Genomic DNA, 22,880 nt, shown 5'->3' on the forward strand with positions numbered 1-22,880 from the left:
ATAAAAATTAATCATTCATAAACTCCGTCCATTGATAAGCACCTGTTTGAATTGTCACTCGCAATTTGTTCTTATGAATGAAGTTACCATGACAACGTCACATTCGTTAACTCACGTGATAAATTCACTTTCATTCACTATCATTATTATTACTTTTACTTTCAAATAAGATTTTAAATTAATTTAAAAAATAAAATAAAATCCAATTTTTAATTCAGAAAAGCGGATTTAAGTAAAGATTTTTTAAAAATTCATTAATAAATAAAATTCCATAATAATAATAATAATCTCTAAATGAAATTATTAATAAACTTAGTAACATAAAAATATAATTTAATAGCAATAAAGTAACTCGAGCGTAAATGAATGCTTTTAACGTAAATTGTTTCACGGTATCGAAACTCGATTAACACAAAATTATTCATAAATATATAATTTTTTTTATATATATATCCTAGGCATATAATTAACGAATTTAACACGAAATTTATATAATTACACTCCAATAATATCCCCGACATTGTTTTTTTTCACTTTTATAAGCGCTAATTTAGGGAAATGGAAGGAAATCTGGAACAGTTCCAGTTGATATCAAGTACAGGAACTAGCATAGGATGTGAAGTTAGATTATCCAGTTAATGTTAAAACGTTTACTGAATTGAATTGTTATAATGAGATTATGCCATTAAAGAGAGAAAGAGAAGTAAGTTTTTAATCGAAATTTTTCGTTTTAACGCTTAAAAACCCCTTTAATTTTTAAGCGCATTGCAATATAAATAGGATACTAACAAACATATTGATCAGATGCTCTGTAATATTAAACAAGTTCCGCTTATATATTATATATATATATATATATATATATTACCTAAACGAAATAGATTTTTTACAGTTAATTATTTTTAAAAAAATACAAGAATAATCCAGCAACGAGTTGCGTAACTTTCCCGGCAAAAGAGTTAAAATTGTATGTGACGCCATCTGTTATATTTTATTAAAAATGCATTTTGTATTATTAATTATTATATAGTAAAAAGGTTAATTTTGATAGTAAAGAGTTTTATTTTATAAAAGAAAAGTGTAAAAACTTCATTAAGCCCAACACTCCCTATCTCCCCATCCCCTCGACCTTTAACCACCAAAATTTAACAGCATTAACGTCCCTAGTATCCAAACCTCTCTGCCAAATTTCAGAAATTTTCGACAAAACGCACAGGAGTTATCAAGCTTCAAAGTGGGTAAACGTAATCGTTCCCCCCCACACATACACACACAGAACCCTAGTAATTTTTTTTGCATTTCTCGACGTTTCGAGGACCCCCGATCCTAAAATGTATAAATTTATGAGGGCTTATATATAATACAGCGGGGAAAGTAACAATGAAATTTTACTTACTAACACTTAAATCTATCCTTACGATTATTATTCATTAGATGGAGTCATTTTTAATGTCATTAAAATGACAGTTTAGATTATTCTATTCAATACACGCTTCCTTTCTCGTGCTATTGCCGAGAATATAAAATAAAAGCTATTTATTTTTATAAATTTTTCGACTTTTATAGCACTATAAAATTTCAAAAGTAAAGCGTACCAGTTTAGTTTTATTTACTATTGAATTCTTTGAATTTTGTCTGTGTGTATACGGTATAAACCTATACAAATTTTATTCTATTCCAGAATTTAATTTACTTCATTCGATTCCCGAACTTATCTAAATGTTCCTGGTAGACCTATTTTACATTTCAGAATACGAAACGTCATCCCGAAATTATTTTAAAAGTAGAGAAAATTCGATTTGTACAACGGAATTTCATTCATTTTAAAAGAAATAAAACCACATTCCCTATCAGTTTATACGTTAAGGGAAGAGTTTTAGTTACGTCAATCGTAAGTTTAACGTATTTTTAATTATCTGGCATGGATTCTTCCTTATAAACATCGAGAATTTCGTGAAATTCTCTTTATATTAAGGAATTTTAACGCTTAAACTGTTGATGGGGGGGGGGAAAGTACAAATATTAGAGCAGAAAAAGAAAGAAAATGAAGAAAAATTCTACTTGTAGGGGGAATTCGTGACAATGCATGGACAAACAATCTTGGAACGTATGTTAATCTCGTCAGACACAGGACTACTTGACTATATTTCAAAACAGCAGTGACGCCAGCTAGTGGTAAAATTTCTCATCGATCGATCGAGGAAGAGGGGCAACCGAGCAGACGACACTCACCTGGCATCGAGACTATCTATCCTTGAGTGAGAAAGAGTATATACGAGACAAGATAGAAACAATATGGAAGAACGAGCTAACGAATCATCCGATAGAAGATCCAAGAGATCGTCCCTAGCATCCAGTAAAGCGCACGACATAGATCTAGTCTCTTTACAGTTAAGCCATTCCTCCAGGGGTAAGTTTTATTCTCGTTTTGCGGCACTTTCTGTTATGTTCTTCACCCCTTTACAACGCCGTCTATCGGTAGTTACTAAACCCCCATACTGAAGGATTGAAAGACGTGCTGACCTATCACGTTAGGTTCGTTTAAGTTATTTAATTATTACGGATGATGAAGGGGAGAAGGCAACTTTAAAAAATAAAAATTTCGCGGAAAAATCGATCCGAAATTTATGTGTATTATCGATGTTCGGGTTAATGCAAAGTTAAATCAGTAAATCGATCAATAAAACTATTTTAGGATAGTTTTTTTTATTGTTATTATCGTCGTTATTTAACGTGTTTTTTTATGCAGGGGGAAAAACAGCAGATCTGTCGTTATTTTTATTAGAAAAATTCTTGCATGGAACTGTTGTTATCATTATTATTATTTTTTTAAACTCATTCTTCATTCATAAATCCTTAGGGAATGTCATTTATCTCTTTGCGAGCCAACCAATCCATTCTACTTCCATATTTTTCATTATTTTGAATAATAATTTCGAGATTTTTACCTGGTGTAAAAACTATATTAATTTAAATATATTCAAGAAGAGAAATTAAGCTAAGATTTTTTATATTATTCATCAGTATTTTAAACAGAAAACCCCCTTTAAAGAGTGGCGCGTTATAGGGCAGAAAAGGGACAATTCCCCATCAGAAGAAGACCCCAAACTAATCTTTTACGAGGAAATAATTCCCACTGACGTCAACACTGGAACCCCTTAATTCAAATTTTCCTGGATCACACGAAGCTATAAAGTGCCTTAACTATATTCATAAATGAAAGATGAATATATAATTAATTAATTAAAACAAATTATCCTGTTTAAAGTATCTCGGAATCTATGATAATTAAATATAATTTTATATGCTAATTATGTATTAAGGGGAGGAATTAAGCTACGATTTCTGTATGATGATAAGTAATGGTTCATTATCTCTAAATTATTTTCAAATTTATTCATGAGTAGGGTCACTTTACCTGTAGATTTAACGAGTTTCTATAAGAATAAAGGCAATTGGTGCTCTAAAAATATCGTTATTACAGATTTAAATAAGAAAAAATTCCACCCTTGCTTAAAAAACACCCCCCTCCGAACTTTAAATTCTAATAAGAAAATAATAATATAATTCGTGTTTTTTTAATTGTTTACATCTCGAAAATAATGAAAAATAATTATCAAAAATTTTATTAATTATAAGTATGAATGGAATGGAATTGTTAATTTGCATAAATTACAATGCTGACGTTATCAATTATATTTACGGATGACACGTCTGTAAGTTTGACCGTTACACGACGGAATAATTACGGCCAAACCTGTGTAAACCGGACTCGTATTCTTTTCCGTCTTGAGCAGGTTTAACACAGAAAATCGCCACGTTCCTAAGAATTCTTCCCGTTTTGCTAAATTTTTTCAAGTAAATAATATTTAAAGCGTATAATTTTAATTTATGCTGATTTAATTTAGGAAGCAACATCTACGAGAGCTTCTGTTGTTTTTTTTTCTTGTGTAATGTTTTTTACGGGGAGGAAGCATTATTTGTTTAACAGTTACTTCATCCATTAAAAGAAGTGGGGAAAATAATAAAAAAATGATTAATGACTTCCATTTTCTTGTAGGTGTTAGACAAGAATTACTTCTTCACGAAGCTGCAATCAAAAATGATTTGGCTGTGGCCAAAAAACTCATCGAAGCCAAAGTGGATGTTAACGCAAAGGGTCACGTAAGTGTTGTAAATCTAAATTTTAAGAAAATTTTTAAAGAATTTTCAAAGGAAAATGATCATTTTTCTTTTGTAGATGGATCGCACACCCGTGCATTGGGCGGCATCTAAAGGACATTTAGATATATTAGCGAGGTTAATACAAGCAAAATGCGACATAGAAGCAACGGATAAGGTGGATTTTTGTCATTAGTTTAACATTAAAAACTTGATTTATTATATACTCCAACTGGAAATTTTATTGCTGTAAATTTATAGTATCGTTACTTCTGTAGAATAAATAGATAAAAATTGGATTTTTGGATACACTCGTAAATTTTCTCGGCCACGCGAAGTAGCAGTAACGTATATAAAAAAAAAGAATTGACTTTAGTTGTTCGTAACAGATGAACGTTTTCCCAATATTAAACATTGCAACACACAGTTATTTTTATAAATTCTATTTCTTTTTCTTTCAAACCATACTCTTTGTTGGTTGTATCGTAATTCTTCAAAATGTTTCATGTTTCAGTATGGAATGCGCCCTGTACTAATGGCCGCGTGGTTCGGTCATAAAGGAGCCGTTCAATTGTTAGTCGAAAATGGAGCAAATTGTAGGGCAGTTAACAGGGTAAAACCGCGTTAAATATTAATTTATTTTAATAAATAAAATTACAAATTTCTTAAATTACAATCCATTTTTTCTTTTTTTTTCCAGCAAGGGCAGACGGTTCTTCATTGCGGCACGCAGAATAGTAATGTTGAAATTGTTAACTTTCTTATCGAATCTGTCGAAAATATTCAAGTAAATACGGTAGATAAAGTAAGTCTTGTGTGGTAATTTTAATTTTTTTTTTTAATAAATAAGTATTATTAAGATGAAAAAACGTAATTTTCGAAACTAGAATGGACAGACTGCTTTGCATATAGCCTCCATGAATAATTGTATGGAAATTACAGAGAAATTAATTCAAGCCGGTGCAGATGTCAGCATCAAAGACAAGGTAAGATACTATATATATATATATATATATATATATTTTTTTTTTTTAAATCTATTAAAATTACACAAATTTAGATATATAAAATACATGATTTTATTTATAGATGGGTCGTACGGCTGTTCATTTAGCTGCTCTTAAAGGTCATCATCTAATTCTAGTCAGACTGTTAAGAGTGGGTGTAGAAATCGACGATAGAGACGAGGTAAGAACTTACTGTACTATAATAAAATATGATTTTTAATGATTTTACCCGCTTTAAAAATGGAAAACGTTGCTTGGGTTGATTGCCTTGGCGAGGAAAGTAAAAAGAAAACAAGATAATCATGAGATGCAGTTTTTGTCTTCAGTCTTGTTTTGTGATTGATGGAAGAGGAATTCGATCGCTTACAACATTATCCTTATTTCCGATCATTTATTTTACTCGTTTCTCGTTTTCTTCTAATCAACTAAACTAAAATTAATCATTTTTAAAGTGTTTTAACTTATATAGAAAAATCTAATTGGAAAATGCTCCGACAGGAAGCCAAGTTAACTCAAATCTAATCTATTGTTCGATGTCGGATTCTGTTACGTCTTTACTAAACGTTCGAGAACTTGGCGAGAAAAATGGAAGAAACTGTACTGTAATTAAAGCTGGGTTTAAACTGGCAAAAGAAGTCCTGTAATAAATTTAAAAGCGCCAGGCCCCGGATTAGGTGGTTGAGCCCCCGAGTTTAGTAGCGCCCGTTCGCTTTCGTGACGTAAACTTAGGTTACTGTTACTTATTTTATACTTTAACAGGCTTATATTGTGACCGTAGGATGGGCACCTTTTTGATGCCTGTCGGGACTGACACAGAAACCTAGGCGGTCGCGTATGTAGATGCTTAGGGTCGGAATGGAGACGGAGGGAGAGATCCGGAAGAAGTGCACTCCACAAGGTTATTAATTTAACAAATACTCGTTTATTTATGAAAGCTATTTGCAGGGAGACTTATCGCTACCATTAATAAGGAGTTAAAAGGAATCTTAGCAGTTCGAGAGAGTGTTTACAAAGCTGGGGTCGGTTCCGATGCCTTCCTAGGTTGGGTTCGGGCGCTAAGCCAGATTGAGTTCGAAAGTTTATCCAGAATTAGGATTAAGGAGCGGCGATGGTGGGATGCACACACACACACACGCACAGAAAAGTTTACGACCGATGACGGAAAAGCCCCGATCGGTATCGCCCCCTCCTTTTTATAAGAGGTCTCTCCTGGGTTTTTCTCATTACTTCACTCAGAGTTTTAGTGGCTTGGACCTAATAATCTAGTTTCACTCGTTGATTCCGTGTGACACGTTTGTTGTGTCACTTTTAACAAGGAACTAAGTCCGTGGGAAACAATTTAATCGCCGTGTGAATCGGTGACTTTTTTGGAAGCAACAATTATCTTGGGTTGAACAACAAGAACCGAATAATAATTTAAAATAATAAATTTTTCCCAAATTTTCCTCTAATACTAAATTGTTCTTTAAGTTCAGCTCTCACAATATTCCCGGCTGCGAGGCCTTAACTGTAAATGCGGTCCTGACAAAAAGTGCAAGAGAATTTATGTTCTAGGCAAGCGTTAATTTATGAGGTATTTTTCGTAAATATCAAAACCGCATCACACGATAATTGATATCGTATAAGGTCCTTCTAGCTAGTAATGGATTCCGGAGTTTTGATAGGGGTCTGTAACCCTACCGGGTCTCGTGAACGGGAAAAAAGACACTCTTAATGTCCCTACAGCGAAGAGAGTAGGGGGAAATGCCGATCATAGATGAAATACACGTGTCTTTACACGTTTGTCGTGACGAAAACGTGAGCTGAGGTAAATGAAATATTATGAATCGGATTTCGATTCATCAACCATTCAAAATAGCGCAAATATAAATATTCATTTTATCGTATTATGAATAAATAAATGAATAAAATAGGATCGGAAGACATCAAAGTTTTCTATTGAATATAAATATTTTTTGGGTTATAAAATTGAATAGATAAATTTCCTGCAATTTTTCAACAGAACTTAAAATTCTCTTTGCACTCGCAATGATTCATACCTGTATCACAAACTGAAGTGTTTATCGATCATTGCTAAGCAACAAGTTAGATTTTTTGAATTTTAATTATAAATCCATGGGTGTTCTTAGAAAATAAATTTATTGTTACACGAAGAAATTCCAATATAAAAATATATTAGACAAATATTTATTCTGAGGAATTTCCCAGTTTTTTTTTTTTTTTTTATATAATTTAAATAACATATTTTAAAAATAGCTTTATTAGACGGTTATTTGGCATTCGGAAATACAATGGCAATTCTGTATTTACTTAATTGTTATTCTTCTTCACCGAAGCTATACGTTATAGGTTATATATATAAGTCTATATATATCCCCGCAATTCAGATACATTAAAGTATTAACAGGTATGATATATACCTTATCATGAAGGATCCCTATACCGAAATACACAGATACGTCCTACAGGCTTACTGCAACGATATTTTGTATAAGTTATAACGTGTACACAGTACGTTAGGGGTAAGGATCCGACTTTGGAGATATTCCTACATACAGAGGCGGCGAATATACCTAATAAGGGGGTAGAGATTCCACTTTAGGTGTATACGGGAGCAGCAATAAGAGTCTAGAAGAGTCTCTGTTACCTCTGCACTAAGGTCTTAGTCTCTCCGGCTTGGAGAGACTAAGACTTTAGTGCAGATATTTATGGAACTAGTCTACATTACATTTACATATATATTTTTTATAGGGACTATACATATATACAGTCCCTATTCCATGATAAAACATATTATAGATTCGAAAATATATGTATATTAGAAGTATTTATCAGGGCCCTACCCCTAAGCTTTCCATATCTGGTGTCGGCTTTTGTCTGTTAAAGTAATACCGTAAATAATACATTAATAAAACGTATTAAACTACAATTTTCAGGAAGGTAAAACGTCTTTGCATCTGTCGGCAGAAAGTGGACATAAAGAAGCAGCGGAAATTTTATTACAGCATAATTGCGATCCCGAAGCGGAAGATACGGTACTCTTTCCATTTCCATAATCTTTAACTACCATATAAAATTATGATGTTAATTTCCTTAACAAATTTTCTCGAATGCAGAAAGAAAGAACCGCTCTTCACATTGCCGCTTCCTTAGGCCATGCCGATGTTGTTACCACTCTTTTAAATTTTGGTGCTAGCTTGAACGTTAAAGAAAAGGTAAAAACTTTTTTCTTTTCTGCTTTTCTTAATGTTTCTTCCGATCGATACAAACTAAGAATTACCTCAAGATGAATTTTTTGTGTTGCGGCGCTTATTTCTTCTTCGGCGCATTTTAGCCTAAGGATAGGATCTTGTTTCTACGTTCTCTATAACAAATATTTCGTTTTCTTATAAATAAGTTTGAATATATATTTTAAAAACAATTATTATTTAAAATTGTATTATTATACGTAGATATACATGGCGAAAATAATTTTATATTATGTGTGTGTGTGTTCAAATTGTTCAATTACTTTTACTAGCCCTGTATATATACACATATACAAGTACCAGGCTAGTAAAAAGAATTGAACAATTTGAACACGATCTGTGAAGACTTTAAACGTAGGAATCTTATAAAAAAGGAAGACACGTTTAGTCCCGAAAGGCCACATTAGTTCATTATTCTATCACCACGTGGCACTAAAATGACACTTCTCTGTTTAATGCCATTTTCTGGTAACCACTCGCCGGCAATTTTCTTTTTGAAAATTACCTTAAATAAATCAATACCAACGTTGAAAATAACAGATGAAAAATTAATTTAACTGTAAATTATTAAAACAACAACCTGGTATTACTCCTAAGTGGAACAATACTCAAGGCTAATGTTTTCACTTCTAGCAACAAAAATAAGTGCAAATAAAATAAAAGTTAATGTTCCATCTAATCATAAGAAAGGTGGAAGTTTAAATTGTTAAAAACAAAGTTTTCATTCAGTATTTTATCAACTTTTATATTTAATGTAATGCATTGTACCTATTAATTAATATTTTAAAATATATTTAGTCAAATAAAGTAAAACATAATATAATTTTAAATAGAAAAAATTGCTTATTAACTTGTAGCTGTATTCTGTTTTTAGGTTGTACTTGTTTATTCCATAATAACTTTTAAATTACACTATAAAACGCTTACTATCCACTTAGCAACTTTCCTTTAACCTTTATCTATCCTTTGACCAGAAAATGGCACTCTGTTATCGTGTGACTGAGAGCTTTTTCGATCAATCATAGATAGCAATTGTTGGCAAAAGGCATTTTCATTTATGGCTGTATTGCAATATAGTAGTTATTAAATTTTGGCGGTTTAGTATTTAGTATAGCCTAATGGCTTGTGTCCAACATCCAAGAGAGAAATGCAGTTACTGGAGAGAAAAAGTTTGCATCCTAGAATTATATGAAGTGACAAGTGTTTAGCAACAGCACCCCACAAGAACTCAATCCACAGATGGTATGATCAATTCAAGAAAACTAATCGCATATGTAAAGGAAAATCGTGTTGCTTCTGGTATCACCAACTTTTGAAGATCTTCTAGATCTAAACCCGTGTCACTTTTTTCGTGGGTCTGTGAAAGACCATTTAAATACTTCTCCTCCCGGCAAGTCTTCCAAGTTGATAAGATTGTATTGGTGTGTAAGACAACAAAACACAAGGGTAATCTGCCAAGGAGAAGTGCCTCCTGGAAAAACTTTTATAGGAAACCTGTCCTTATTTAGCTGTTAGACGTGTAAAGAAAATCCAGAAAACCCCATGTGACTAGCCTTTCGGTCAGACACAAACCCGTGACCAACTACCAGTGTTCGGTGGTTTTATCCGCTCGGCCACTGCTTGGCACCTGCCCGAGTTGAAGCATATTGGCATTAATGCTTCAACGGGTGTGGAAGAAACTTGCATCTTGCATTCGACATTTGCAGTGGCCAAGATAACTCATATTGAACACTTATGAGCTCGTATAAATACTGTATGTGTAACCACAAAAGTTTACCAGACAAGTCATACTTGTATTATCTACTGTTGTACTATGCCATCAACCATTTTTCAATTGTATTGATTACCATGATTAATCTCTGGCTACATCAATTAAAATCTGGGTACAGTACATATTGATATTCTGTAAACCAAAGTAAACCTACTTGTTGTTTTAAAGCTATGAAAATTCTAGTTAATTTACAAAACAAAATTATTTATCCATCCATCCTGCATTGGAAAGGTTACAGATTATCCGGCTAAAGTAAAATCCTAAATTTTCTTTTTAGTTAATCCGAAACAGATGGATAAAACCAAATTTTAAGCTGATAATGTCGGCTTTATCCACTTGTGAATTGGGTAATGCATGATTTACACAGATGTAGTTCAAAATTAATACAGTATATTGTTTCCTGCTTTAACCGAAAGACTCGGATAAAGTTAGGATTAGATGGATAATGCTAGCTTTATCTGATTCACAGATTTTAATCCTAACAAGTAGGCCTACTGTATTTAAGGTAATACATTCTTTCATAAATTACTTATTCAAAATATATTAATTTTAAATATAAGTGCAAATTCTTTTAGTTTATTTAATTTAATTCATTGTCATAGTTTATTATTTTAATCTCATTGAATATTAAATATGTTAAAATATTTACATTATAAAATAAAATATTAAGATACTGTATATACTTTACTCAATTTAAAATTTATATGTGATTGCAAAATTATGCTATTTGTTTATTACATTATTAACTTCTAAATAACCAATGCCAAGAGGGCTAAGAAGCCCCCAAAAATTCTAATTAATAGATAATTCAATTTTAATTTAAATATAATACTGATTCAAATTTTTTGTGGTTTTAAAGTATTTTTGTTCTAAAAACATTTGTATTAAAAAATATGACTACAGCATTTTAAATCTATTTGCTAGCCCTATGAGAAATGTAACTAGAACCGATATTACAATACAGCCTAAATTATAACATAATATAAATTGTAAAAGCTCATTTTTAAATATAAATACAGTTGAACCTGTATGTCTGGAATCTTATGGAAACGAGGAAAGCAATTCAAGATAGACAGTTTTCGAGATGTAGAGGATCCTAAACAGTAATAGATTTTGATTGGAGGTACTGCACAGTATTTTACTAATACAATAGCAAGTATATTAGGTATAAATAAAATATTTTTGACATACCTTAACAGAAATGGTTTGTCAATAGTTCCTGATGCTGGACTTTCTTCAACCAGTAAGATGCAAACCATTTGTACCCAGAGAAAAGCAGCATTAATTGCAACTATGTACTGTATTGCAAGAGATGTTTCTCAACTGTAATTTATGAGCTTTGAATTTGTAATTGTGACACTATAGCCTATAATTTGAGATTATAAAGGTTTTGGAAGAAAATTAATTGAGATAAATATGGAAAATATATTGAGTTTAGGCTGAAAATGCAGGGGAAAAAATAAATTTTGAGACAAACAGGTTCAACTATATTTTGTTAAACATTTTCAGTTAGTTTGTAGTTTCTGAAGTTTGATGTTGACTTGTATTAAAGTTGACATCAATTTTATTAATACGTATTTACGACTTTTCACACTATTCAATTTAAGTTATAAGGCTCGCTTGCAAAATATAGAACCTTGTTATGTTAGTTTGTAGTTTATAAACTACAAACTAACAAAAAAACTTACCTTTATCCATTAAATGCTTATGGTTTGTTTGGCTTGGTATAGTAAATTTTTTACTATAAATGAAAGCATTCAATTTAGTGGACAATTCAGAATCCACTGAGTGCTACCTTTCCACAGACTTTCCAATTACTTTAATATCCCTACAAACATAGCTACTGTGCTACAATGTAAAGAATGAATTTTCAAAAATTGTACTCTGTGTATACTGTGCTAACATGTGTATACTTACTTTTATCATATTAAAATGTTATTTATTTACAAAGATAAGGAAGAGTCCTTCCCTAGTTACACTAATGGCTCTACCAAACTTAACTCATAGCAACCCACTGCATATGCATATTAAGAGAAGGGCGAAAGGGGAGATATTTTTCTTAACCAAAATTAAAAGACAAAGATGTGCCTAATGTCTACCTCTAGTAGCAAATTACATCGAGTTATTAAGATGTTAATATATTTGCAAATTACTTAGTATTAATCATTTAATTAATGGAATTATAGCCTGATTATTTAAGGCGATTGTTTGACTATGTTATTTAAGATATCTTTGAGGCCATTATTTTATTATTATTTTGATATAGCTAAGCAGCTTTTGCATGTATTCATGTAGAATATTTTAACCATAAATGACTTTTCTCCCCATCTTTTGTATAATAATGCCCAACTCGGTTGCAGTTATTTTTGTGGAGTTTTCAATTCATAGAGGCCCCGAGTGTCTGTTTTGACCATCGAAACAATGTTATTCTTCGTGTGGATGTCTACATGAAGAGCGATTTGTTGTTTCAGTAAAAAAGTTACATTCTAATTTTCCTTTTTTTTTAAACCAGAATACAATAAAATTTGGGGCTAAGTGCCAAAGGCATGGGATGTTTAAAATACACTAAAAACCTTTTTCTTATATATTCTGTGTCATGTTATATGCCACGCATCTCGTGTGCCATAATAAGATATATTTTTGAATGCTCTCAATGTTGTAATTTAAAAACTAAATAAATTCAATATACTTTTATAGTTGCAGGCATTCCTTTTTAGTAGTAAATCATACTGAAATTTGACAAATATGCCTGTAGCTGGATACAATCCAAATCCACAATTTGGAGAAGAGTATCTTAACCAATTCTACTGATACAGAGTGGGCAAATACAAACAAGCCAGTAGTGAAAGAATATTCAAAATACAATGAGATTGGTTAGAGATTTTGAGTATTTTTTTGAAGAATCAATTTATATAGTTTTAGAAATCTGTAAATTTTTTTGGATAAAAGATAAATTCCCCATCAGCTTATATTTCTGAAAAGTTTTCATCATGTGAGAAAATCAATACAATTCTGAATATTCTTTTCTCTTTTCACAACATATCAATTCTAAAAAATGCAGCTTTTAGTTCTTTCTAAAATAACAAATATCTGTGGATATTATTACAGTTAAATTTCTGTATAACAAACTGCCTTTGGGGAATGCAGTAGTGAATATATATATATATATATATATATATATATATATATATTAAAGACTATTTTCAACACTCTGCTGAAAAATTTCATTGAATAGAGAAATTTGTTAGGTAGGACTTCATAATTTGGAAGTCCATCAGTATATTAAATTGAAAACTAATATTTTTTTTAAGGATTGAAGTTAAAGAAGCAATGAAAATGTTTAAAAATTTTTTATAATAATTATTTTGATAAGTCTTTGCAGTGGTTTTATATATTAAAAAGTAAACAGTTGCTTATTCCTTTGTTCTCTTGTAGTATTCGTGTCGACTTATGTTCAAAATTTTGAAGATTTCTGAGAAATTATGCAAGACTATACAGTAATTAGTTTCTAAAATCTATAAAATGAAAACACATAAATAAGAAAAAAGTCTTTAATATCTACATTGATGCATCCATTGAGTAGACCAAATGAATACTAGCTTCGGACGTCTACGAGTACGAGGGTTCCGAGGCAGCGGTTGCAACACCCGTAAGCAAATCTGTTGCCTATGCCCTATGGTAATGAATAAATCATAATCTAATTTGTTTGCTGTCTGTACGAGTAAACACAATTTGTCTTTTTTGTAAGCTGCCTTTCTAGATATGCAGTATCTTGTAGCATATTGTGATCGCTAACTCCTTCGTTACATGTGTCACGGGGCCTATTATAAGGTTTGCATGAAAAGCTTGTACGTTTTTCTTTACTCCTTACTTGAATAAAAGTTTTTCTAGTTCCAAAGTTAAAATATTTCTTGTTTTTTTGTTTTGTATCCATACACATATTCATTCCTTTTAAATTTTTGTTTTAATAATTTGTATAATTTTGAATTAAATTAAAGATTGAAGCTTTCAGGTATCTTTTGGGAAGAACTCATTTTGTCTCCAAGAACCTGATAATTTTAACTTTGTTATTTTTTTTTTTTTCATTTGGAATAATGTATTTTTATTGTTATTTAAAATCTTATATCCTCTTATTCTTTATAAAATTATGAATTAATAATTATACAGAATTATTCATTTGATAAGTTCATTACATATTAAATTATTTATTACTTTAAATATTTAATTAGAAGAATCTAATATTAATTACATTATCCAAAATAAACCAATTTGTATATAATTATGATAAATGATTTATTTTGAGAAAACAAATTATAATAAAATAAGGATGTGCATTAAATGTGTGGAATGACCTACATTTGTATTGATTTTGCCAGTTAAAAAAAGTGTTACCAATTATTCTATTGACTTCATTGAAATAATTACATCGAATGAAAATGAAATTCTTTCGTGGATGAAAGCGAGAAAATTTTTATAAAGTTATCACTTTTTAATATAAACAGATTCTTAAAATAAATTTGTCTGCTTGTTACATTTATTTGATACGTTAAATCTAACTTTAACTGTATCGGAGAAAAAGAATGAAGTTCCAAATAAAATCCTTACGAAATTGGCTTTAAGTATCTTATAGAAAATCCTTTCTCATCAATAAGGAATATAATAATTTTCTTTCTTTTATAGACATCAATTGAAAAAATATTTTCAGTCGCTTCTTTTTATTACTATTGTATCAATAATAGGAAAGATAATTTTTCTTTTTCTTGTAGAAACATTGTTTTGGATATATAAATAACAACACTACAAATATATAAATAGTTGATATTGCAATCATTTAAATGATTAGAACACATTACGATAAATCTGTTATTTGACAAATCAGATCAATTGAGGCATGTTATCGCAAAAATAATTGTCTATTAAATCAATAATTATAAACTATTCATTAAGAAATAGTAAGCATTCATTGAATGTATAACCTGTTCATTTTTATTTATCCACTATTAATTTAATAATGTTTTAATAAACAATTGTAGAAAAATATAAATAAACAATCCACGTAACTTCATTTGTAAACAAAAATTATCGTTGCAGTACACGAAGTGGCCAAAAATTTTTAGTTAACTAAGAGACACATATACTGCAATATGTACTGTATATATTTTTTAAGAACAGTTAAAACCAGTTTTGAACAACTGCTTGTTTTTAACGATTCTGTAGTTTCTGTGGAAATAACTGAATAACAAATAATAACTGATTTTAACCATCTTATATTAATTAATTGGCTCTTGAGCCACTCTGCTACTGTTTCTATCAGTTACAATACAAAGCTAGGGAAGCGCAGGGAGGACAGTCCACTCTGAATGGCACTTTTGGTCTACTGCAACAAAAAAAAGTTATTTTTGTCAGGTTTGTAGAAGGATACAAGATGCCAGACAATTTTATTTTCCCACAAAAACACTGCTTATTGTCAGAAATTTCTGATAATAAGCATTTATGTCTTTTTTTTTCAATGTATTAAGTACTGTATATCAATATGTATTATGTTGGGGGGATGGTCTGGGTGACACAAATCCTAGCTGTACCACAGGATAGAATTACTCGAGTATCTGCAAACATATGCAGATACTCAAGAGACTTGCTATATGCAGACTGTCGTAGTAATATACTAAATAATTATAATTGCTATATTTGTATATAAAGAGAAATAAAGTTGAATTTTTTTTATCGACATTACATATAATTATTGTTTATTTTCAGTAACAGATTAAATATTTCATACTTTTCAATAATAATAATTTTAATTTAAATATATATATTTTGCAGCAAGGTAACACACCTTTACATTTAGCTGCCACAGGTAACCATCCACAAATGGTGCAACTTTTAGTACAGAAGGGTTCATCTGTTAATGCAACAAATGCAGTATGTATAAATTATCTAATTATTTAATCAAGGACATAATTCTCCAGTAATGTTTAAATTAAGTCTTCCTAATGATAAATGTATATTAGAACATTCAGAAATTGTTATATGATAAGAGCAGGTTTAAAATATGTTATAATCTATGTTTTTGACTCAAAAACTACAGAATTGAACTAGTTTTATTTGTTTTTTTAAACTGTATTGTTTTAGTATTAAAAATTGTATTTATCATAAAAGATAGAAAAAATTTAAATATAGAAAATATGAGTTCTCTTGCCATAAATGTAAGAAACAGAAATTATGACTTCATACTCAATGAAAATAGCCTTACAATAAAATTTATTAAATAAGTGAAGAAGCTATTGATTTAAAACAAGAAAAACAGTTTATCTAGTTTTGAATTGATAACCCTTTCATAAAAATTGCTATACAATAAAGTATGCTAAATAAGTGGAGTCAGTCAGTGGCATAGCGAGGGGGTGCATCATGCACTGGGTGCCACTTGCAGAGGGGTGCCCAAATGGTCTCCAAGACAAACTGTATGTGTTTCTAGAAAGGGGAGGGGGCACCAATAAACTGTCGGGTGCCAGTTATGTTCGCTACGCCACTGGAGTCGGTGAGTATAAAGGATAGAATTTGGTTAGCTAAGGCATAGATGACTTTGTAATTTACCAATTCCATTACCATTAAAAGTTAATTACCTAAACATTTTTGACTGCTCTACTGCTTATAATTAGATGCTAAATAAATAAATAAATAAATAAATATATATATATATATATATATATATTTAATATCAAACAAAGAACAGTGTTAAAATTCAAACATAATTAAATGAATTGTAGAAATGGAATATTTTTGAAAAGTGAATCCTCAATTTTCTAAATTTTTGATCCTACAAAATAATTTGAATTAAAAAAAGTGTACACTTTTCTGCCTTTTTGGAGATCACAAATGTAATATCCTTTTAAATCTTACTACTTTTAAACCTTTCATTGCATCTTCAGAGGTTCAAAACCATTGTAACAGAACACCTTAACCATTCTTAAACATTTGTGCTTTTATACTTATGTACAAAAGTACCAGTTATAATGTTTAAGAAAACATTGCAGTTGCCGTCTCTAAGAAAGGAAATTATGTTAAGATTGTTGGAGTGAGAACTTGACTGATACTAAAAACAAAAAAATATAAAATATATTAAATCAATCCAAACTGGTTTTCTTGAAGTGAAAATTTTTCGTACACCTAAAATGCTGTTGAGCTGCGAACCTATCCTTAGAAATTCTGATGGGTATATAATAGATATGGGCAAATACTGTGGTGTTCTATAAAAGTGAGGCAGTACGGTCCGCAAATGAAACATACAGAAAGGACTCTGCAACGACTACAATAATAGACAATGTCCCTTTATTCCACTTAGAACAAATAAGGTTTTTGTTGTTAAGGAATCCCAACTGACTTACAATTTGAGGTGTTTCACACAGGGGACTCTCTGTCCCTAAACAAAGCACAATGGTGTGTTATTTTTCTAGTGCGTAACAATCAGTCCCTCGTAATCATGTGACTAACCTAACTTAAATCTAGCTTAAATCTAACTTAATATTAAGGAAAAATAAGAAAGATAGGATAGCGGGAAGGTAGAAGAAATGAAGGGATGATTCACCCGGGGTTTTCTCTTTTTTCGGTGGATACGTACTTTGTGTAGGATCTGGGTTCGACGATAGTGGCTTTCTTCACTATCCTTTCTTCTCTCAATTATCAGGGTTCTCCAATATGCCGGTCTCTATATTTCGGTTCCTCACTAGACTATCACAAACTTCTTTCCTCTCTTGGAAATCACGATCGAGCCTCGCTCTTTTCGTCCGACTCTCTTCGTGTCTAGTCGAAAAGTGACCCCTCTCTTAGCCACTTTTTCCCAGGCCACACTACCTGCTATTGTTTCTACCAATTCTCAGAACGGCTAATCCAGCCCCACGGCGATAACGGTCATCTTGGAAAGTTTAAGAAAGAATAGACAAAGGAAAAAAGAGGAAATTGCAAAAATAAGATAGGATTATAACTATATACAATATGGCCGACGGTCACAATACTACCCACAAATACTTGATTTTGAATATAACATTAAAAAAAAAGGTTAATGTAACCCTTGGTGCCAAGATGGTGGCTCGTCTGATTCCATCAAGGAAACAGTGGGACGCACGTTCTAACCTAACCTAACCTAACCTAACCTATTCTAATAATTTGGTTGCTAATAATTATGGTAATTTATTAGAATAGGTTAGGTTAGGTTAGAATGTGCGTCCCACTGTTTCCTTGATGGAATCAAAGACGAGCCGCCATCTTGGCACCAAGGGTTACATTAACCAAAAAATAACTTCAAATACCTCCAACATTGCACTATATATAGAGACTGCACCTTTTGGTTTAATTGGCAACAAGAAAGCAAGCAGTCTAGATCCAGAAAACATTTGAATACTACAGTACTTTTCTTAAATAAAAAGCTTTAGTAGGTGAAAATGAGAACTGTTATTGATTAATCTATTGTAGTTGAGATATTCATTCATCTCTACTTATTGAATCTTTAATGCTGTTCTTAAAAAACGAATATTTAATTTTTAATAATAAATATTAAAACATTTGAAACTATTTAAGTAATAAACCTTATAAGAACTCCATACTTAAATGTTTTGATTATTCATTGATTGAAGAACATAGATAAATTGATTGCATAGGCATGCTTATATTATAATCAACTTACCAAAATTTAAATCTAAATTAAATTTAGTATTTACTTTTTAGAGGTTACAAACAGCATTACATTTAGCTGCCGAATTAGGATATGCAGAAGTTACAGAAGTATTATTATCGTGTGGTGCTAATTTATCCATTCCAGAAAAGGTAAAATTATCTAAGTAATTAACATATTTTATTTTATAAAATTATTATATCAATGCATATGTGATTTTATTTATTTTAGGGTGGTAGAAAACCATTATACATTGCTGCTAGAGGAAGTTACACGGCCATAGTCGATATGCTGATACGAGTAGAAAGAGAACAAAATTTAAAAGTAAACTTTTATTTTTGTATGATATTTAAAATCTTTTCAAAAGTAATATTGACTTTACAAATTTTAGTTTAGTCCTTCCTCAGACTTTCTTGAAAGTCAAGATATAACTGTGATACAACAAGCAGAAGAACAAGCAGAAGCACAACAAAAAAGAATGCGCCAACTATTATGGTCTTTAGCCAATAATTATCTGGAAGCCGGCGAATGGCGTCGCTTAGCAAGATACTGGGGTTTTACCGAAGAACATATAAAAGCAATCGAACATCAGTATACAGGCAGAGTTGCTTTTACTAGTTAATAATTGAAAAGATATTATTATATTCTTTACAATTAAACGTTAACAACTGCATATTTATTTCAGTTTAATTTGAAATTAAAAGAAAAACTCAAACCAGATTTTAAGTTTAAAGATTTAAGAATAATTGTATCAATTTTATGTCTTTCTTTGATATTTTATTCTTGTTACAGATTTTATGTTCTGCTGACAGTAACCAATTTGTTTCTGCAACAGGAAAGAACAGTTATAAAGAACACGGTTATCGCATGCTATTAATCTGGTTGCATGGAGTGCCTTCTTCTAGGAATACCCTAAAAGAATTATTTGAAGCTTTAGTGGCAATTGACAAGAGAGAAATTGCTGGTAAATAGCATTTAAATTTTTATTTATTTTTTTTTTTTTGAACAAAACTGAACAAATCCTATTGAATATAAAATAATAATTTATCACAAAGTTTTCTTATTATTTTGGAATTTGCTTTATAAAAAAAATTGCTTAAATACAAGTTATTCACTCCTACAAGTTCTACCTCTTTATGGAACTTAAAATTTAAATAAGCATGATAAAAAAAAAGATTAATGTTACCTATGGTTCCAAAATGGCGGCTCGTCTCTGATTCCAGCAAATAGAAGAAAGGAAATAGTGGGGACGAACGTTCTAACCTAACCTAACCTATTCTAATAATTTTGTTGGTAATAATTATGGTAATTTATTAGAATAGGTTAGAACGTGCGTACCCACTGTTTCCTTTCTTCTATTTGCTGGAATTGAAGATGAGCCGCCATTTTGGAACCATAACATTAACCACAAAAAAAAAAAAAAAAAAAAAAAAAAAAAAAGATTCTTCAATAGGAAGAGAAGGATAAATAAAAATACAATTCCTGCTGATAATTATGTATTGTATTAATTATACATAATTATCAGCAGGTGTTAGCAAATGCACAACCCAATTAGGATAATTTAAAACAAATAATAATTAAATAAAAACTGAATTGCTAAAAAATTTACATTGTACACAATGTTGCTAACTCTAAAATCTATAATTCTTACAAAATAGCGCAATAATTTTCTCTTTCCAACAAAATTACCTCCCTTTGCAGAGATCATAGCTTTAGAGAACGTTTCAAAGTCTGAGGTACATTTGGATTTAAAGCTAGACCTGATTATCAGAATGCTTTAAGTAAGCACCTCTGCCAATAAAACATTTAACTTAAAAATTATTGGGTAATTTTAAAATTAAATGTTTTCTCGGTAGTGGTAGAAGTAAAAGCAGAATAGAGGCAATGCAGAAGACAGTTTAAGCAGATTTCACTATATTCAATCATTAAAACTTAAACATTTGTATTATTATTAAAGTTGATAGTAATTATGGTAAAGAAAAGTACAGTTTATCATATATTTCCATTAATTGAATATACAGAGAGGTCTAAAAGTCTGCATAAATCATTAAAAAGCTGTCATAAGATTTTAGAAAAGTTGTAATTTAAATCTTGGTTGCTTGTTGTTCTCTATTATATGTATTTTCTTAGCACAATGTTGCCGTCAAGAACATATCACACAGGGAAGAATTTCAGAAGAAAAGGTCGGTTTATTGATGTGAACGGATATTCATTTCGGGCTTAACACCCCTCTTTGGTCCCGAGATAGTGACAGTTAAACCGACGTACCTTCCTACGAGTCATGTCGGTTTAATTGTCACTATCTCAGGACTGAAGAGGGGTGTTAAGCCCGAAATGCATATCCGTTCACATCAATAAACCGATCATTTCCTCCGAAAGTGTTCCCTGTGTGATATGTTCTCGACGGCAACATTGTGCTAAGAAAATACATAGTTGTAATTTAATTTGGCAAAGTTTTGTTATTTGTATACCAAACAAAAGGTTCTCTTTTTGAATAATTTTTATGTACTTTAGGTAATAAATTATTTTAATATTAGAAATGTTATTTAATATTATAGATATTTTAAAAAATTTGCAATTACAGAAAAAATCCGGAAAAAAGCAGAAGAAGAACATGTGCCAAGAACGTGTCCACCAGAAAAGATATGCACTTTTTGCATACTGTTGTGACAAATTTCAATACAATCGGATCTGCCAAAATACGAAGTCTTCTCGTGCCTTATTCGTAAATTAAAATGACGGACGGATGTATTCGAAAATATCGATCCAAATATCTAAAAGTATTACAACTAAAAAAAGAAAAAAAAACAGGAAAAATAACTTTCACTAGTCGGTTAATGAAAAATAACCCAATCTTCCTAAATATAATTTTGAAATTAATTCTAAATGTACAAACTATTTTCATATATATATGTTAGTATTCTTTTAGAACTTTAAAAGAACTTCTTAGGTTTTGGTCCATAAAGCGTAAGCCCAATAAATTTTATTCCGTAGTTAAAATGGACTCTTGAATCAGAAGTATATTTCAAGTAAGGAAAAAATAAATAAATAAATCATTTAAGATAAGTAATTAATTTTGTATCACTGCCATTCCGTAAAATAAGAAAAAATATATATTAAAATATATGTCAGAGAGAAAGCATTTTGTAAATGGGAAAGATTTTTTTGTTTTTATATTTTAATTTCATTGTATCCTTTTAATGCTATAAAAATATTTTCTCTTTAAAAAAAATATTAATAAATGTAATTTTTCTACCGTATAGTTTAATTAACTTATATAACATGTACAGTATATATATATATTTATAAATAGGTATAAATTAATTTTTACAAGTTATAAAAGAAATATATATATATATATAATATATTAAATATTATTATAAAATAAATCCAAACATCGAATTTAAATTCTCGGAATGTTCCTTTTAATTTGTTATTTGAGTAAAATCACAAGAACAAAATCAAAGAAATATTTTTTGTTATAAATCAAATTGATTAAATATGTCAACATTTTATCTTTTAATAAAATAATACAATTTCTTAAAAATTGATTAAATTTTAATTTCAAGAAAATAAATCTTGTTTAGTTAAACAAATTTAAAAGAAAATAAATAAATTGTTTATTGTTTCTATTTTAGAAATAAATTACAAAAATAAAATTTGTAGAAAATGTTATAAAAAAAATATTAACTTTCCATTTAATTATCAAATGGTGTTTTAATAATAAATGTTATTACATAACATCACATTTTGCTTTATGAATTTATAATATAAACTCAAATTTAAGACAGGCACATTCCTATAACATTACATAAGAAATTCATTAAGCCAGCAGTGGATTTGTTTAAATGCTATAAAAATTTACATAGATAAAGTCAGACTGGGCACGGTTCATTTTCCGTCCAAACACGAATGAAGAATCGAGTCTAAGCACTAACATTGTTTTCGGGGCTAGCTTTGACGATCGCTTGTGCTACTGTTGCAGTGATGTCACCGCTAGTGTAATAAAATAAAAAAGAATCTAA

General features: G+C 30.2%; 1 protein-coding gene across 4 annotated transcripts; it reads left to right on the forward strand.

The window, feature by feature from the left end:
- The first annotated feature begins 598 nt into the window (after positions 1–598).
- LOC136980772 (ankyrin repeat and death domain-containing protein 1A-like) lies at positions 599–22,115 on the forward strand. 4 transcript variants are annotated; one of them, XR_010881600.1, is made up of 16 exons: positions 599–703; positions 1,682–2,410; positions 4,061–4,164; positions 4,241–4,339; positions 4,676–4,774; positions 4,862–4,966; positions 5,049–5,147; positions 5,251–5,349; positions 8,105–8,203; positions 8,285–8,383; positions 16,011–16,109; positions 18,909–19,007; positions 19,087–19,179; positions 19,247–19,454; positions 19,648–19,819; positions 21,440–21,462. XR_010881600.1 is itself a non-coding variant. In XM_067276964.1 (16 exons), the coding sequence occupies exons 2-16, from the start codon at positions 2,296–2,298 to the stop codon at positions 21,523–21,525; spliced, it is 1,632 nt and encodes a 543-aa protein (XP_067133065.1). In that variant the 5' UTR covers positions 599–707; positions 2,068–2,295; the 3' UTR covers positions 21,526–22,115. The 4 variants fall into 4 exon arrangements, 3 of the variants coding, with proteins under 3 accessions (XP_067133065.1, XP_067133063.1, XP_067133064.1); XM_067276964.1 differs by having other exon boundaries at positions 599–707; positions 2,068–2,410; positions 19,247–19,459; positions 19,696–19,819; positions 21,440–22,115; XM_067276962.1 differs by having other exon boundaries at positions 19,247–19,459; positions 19,696–19,819; positions 21,440–22,115.
- Positions 22,116–22,880: the final 765 nt, after the last annotated feature.

This window comes from Centruroides vittatus, unplaced genomic scaffold, assembly GCF_030686945.1.
Source record: "Centruroides vittatus isolate TY-2023 unplaced genomic scaffold, ASM3068694v2 contig_723, whole genome shotgun sequence".
In the NCBI taxonomy this organism is placed as follows: domain Eukaryota; kingdom Metazoa; phylum Arthropoda; class Arachnida; order Scorpiones; family Buthidae; genus Centruroides; species Centruroides vittatus.

Bases quoted from the DNA above. Each gene is read 5' to 3' on its own strand.
- LOC136980772 (XM_067276964.1), top strand. From the start codon at position 2,296: ATGGAAGAACGAGCTAACGAATCATCCGATAGAAGATCCAAGAGATCG. The intron at 5,350-8,104 runs GTAAGAACTTAC...TACAATTTTCAG, and splicing joins AAATCGACGATAGAGACGAG to GAAGGTAAAACGTCTTTGCA. The intron at 19,008-19,086 runs GTAAAATTATCT...TATTTATTTTAG, and splicing joins ATTTATCCATTCCAGAAAAG to GGTGGTAGAAAACCATTATA.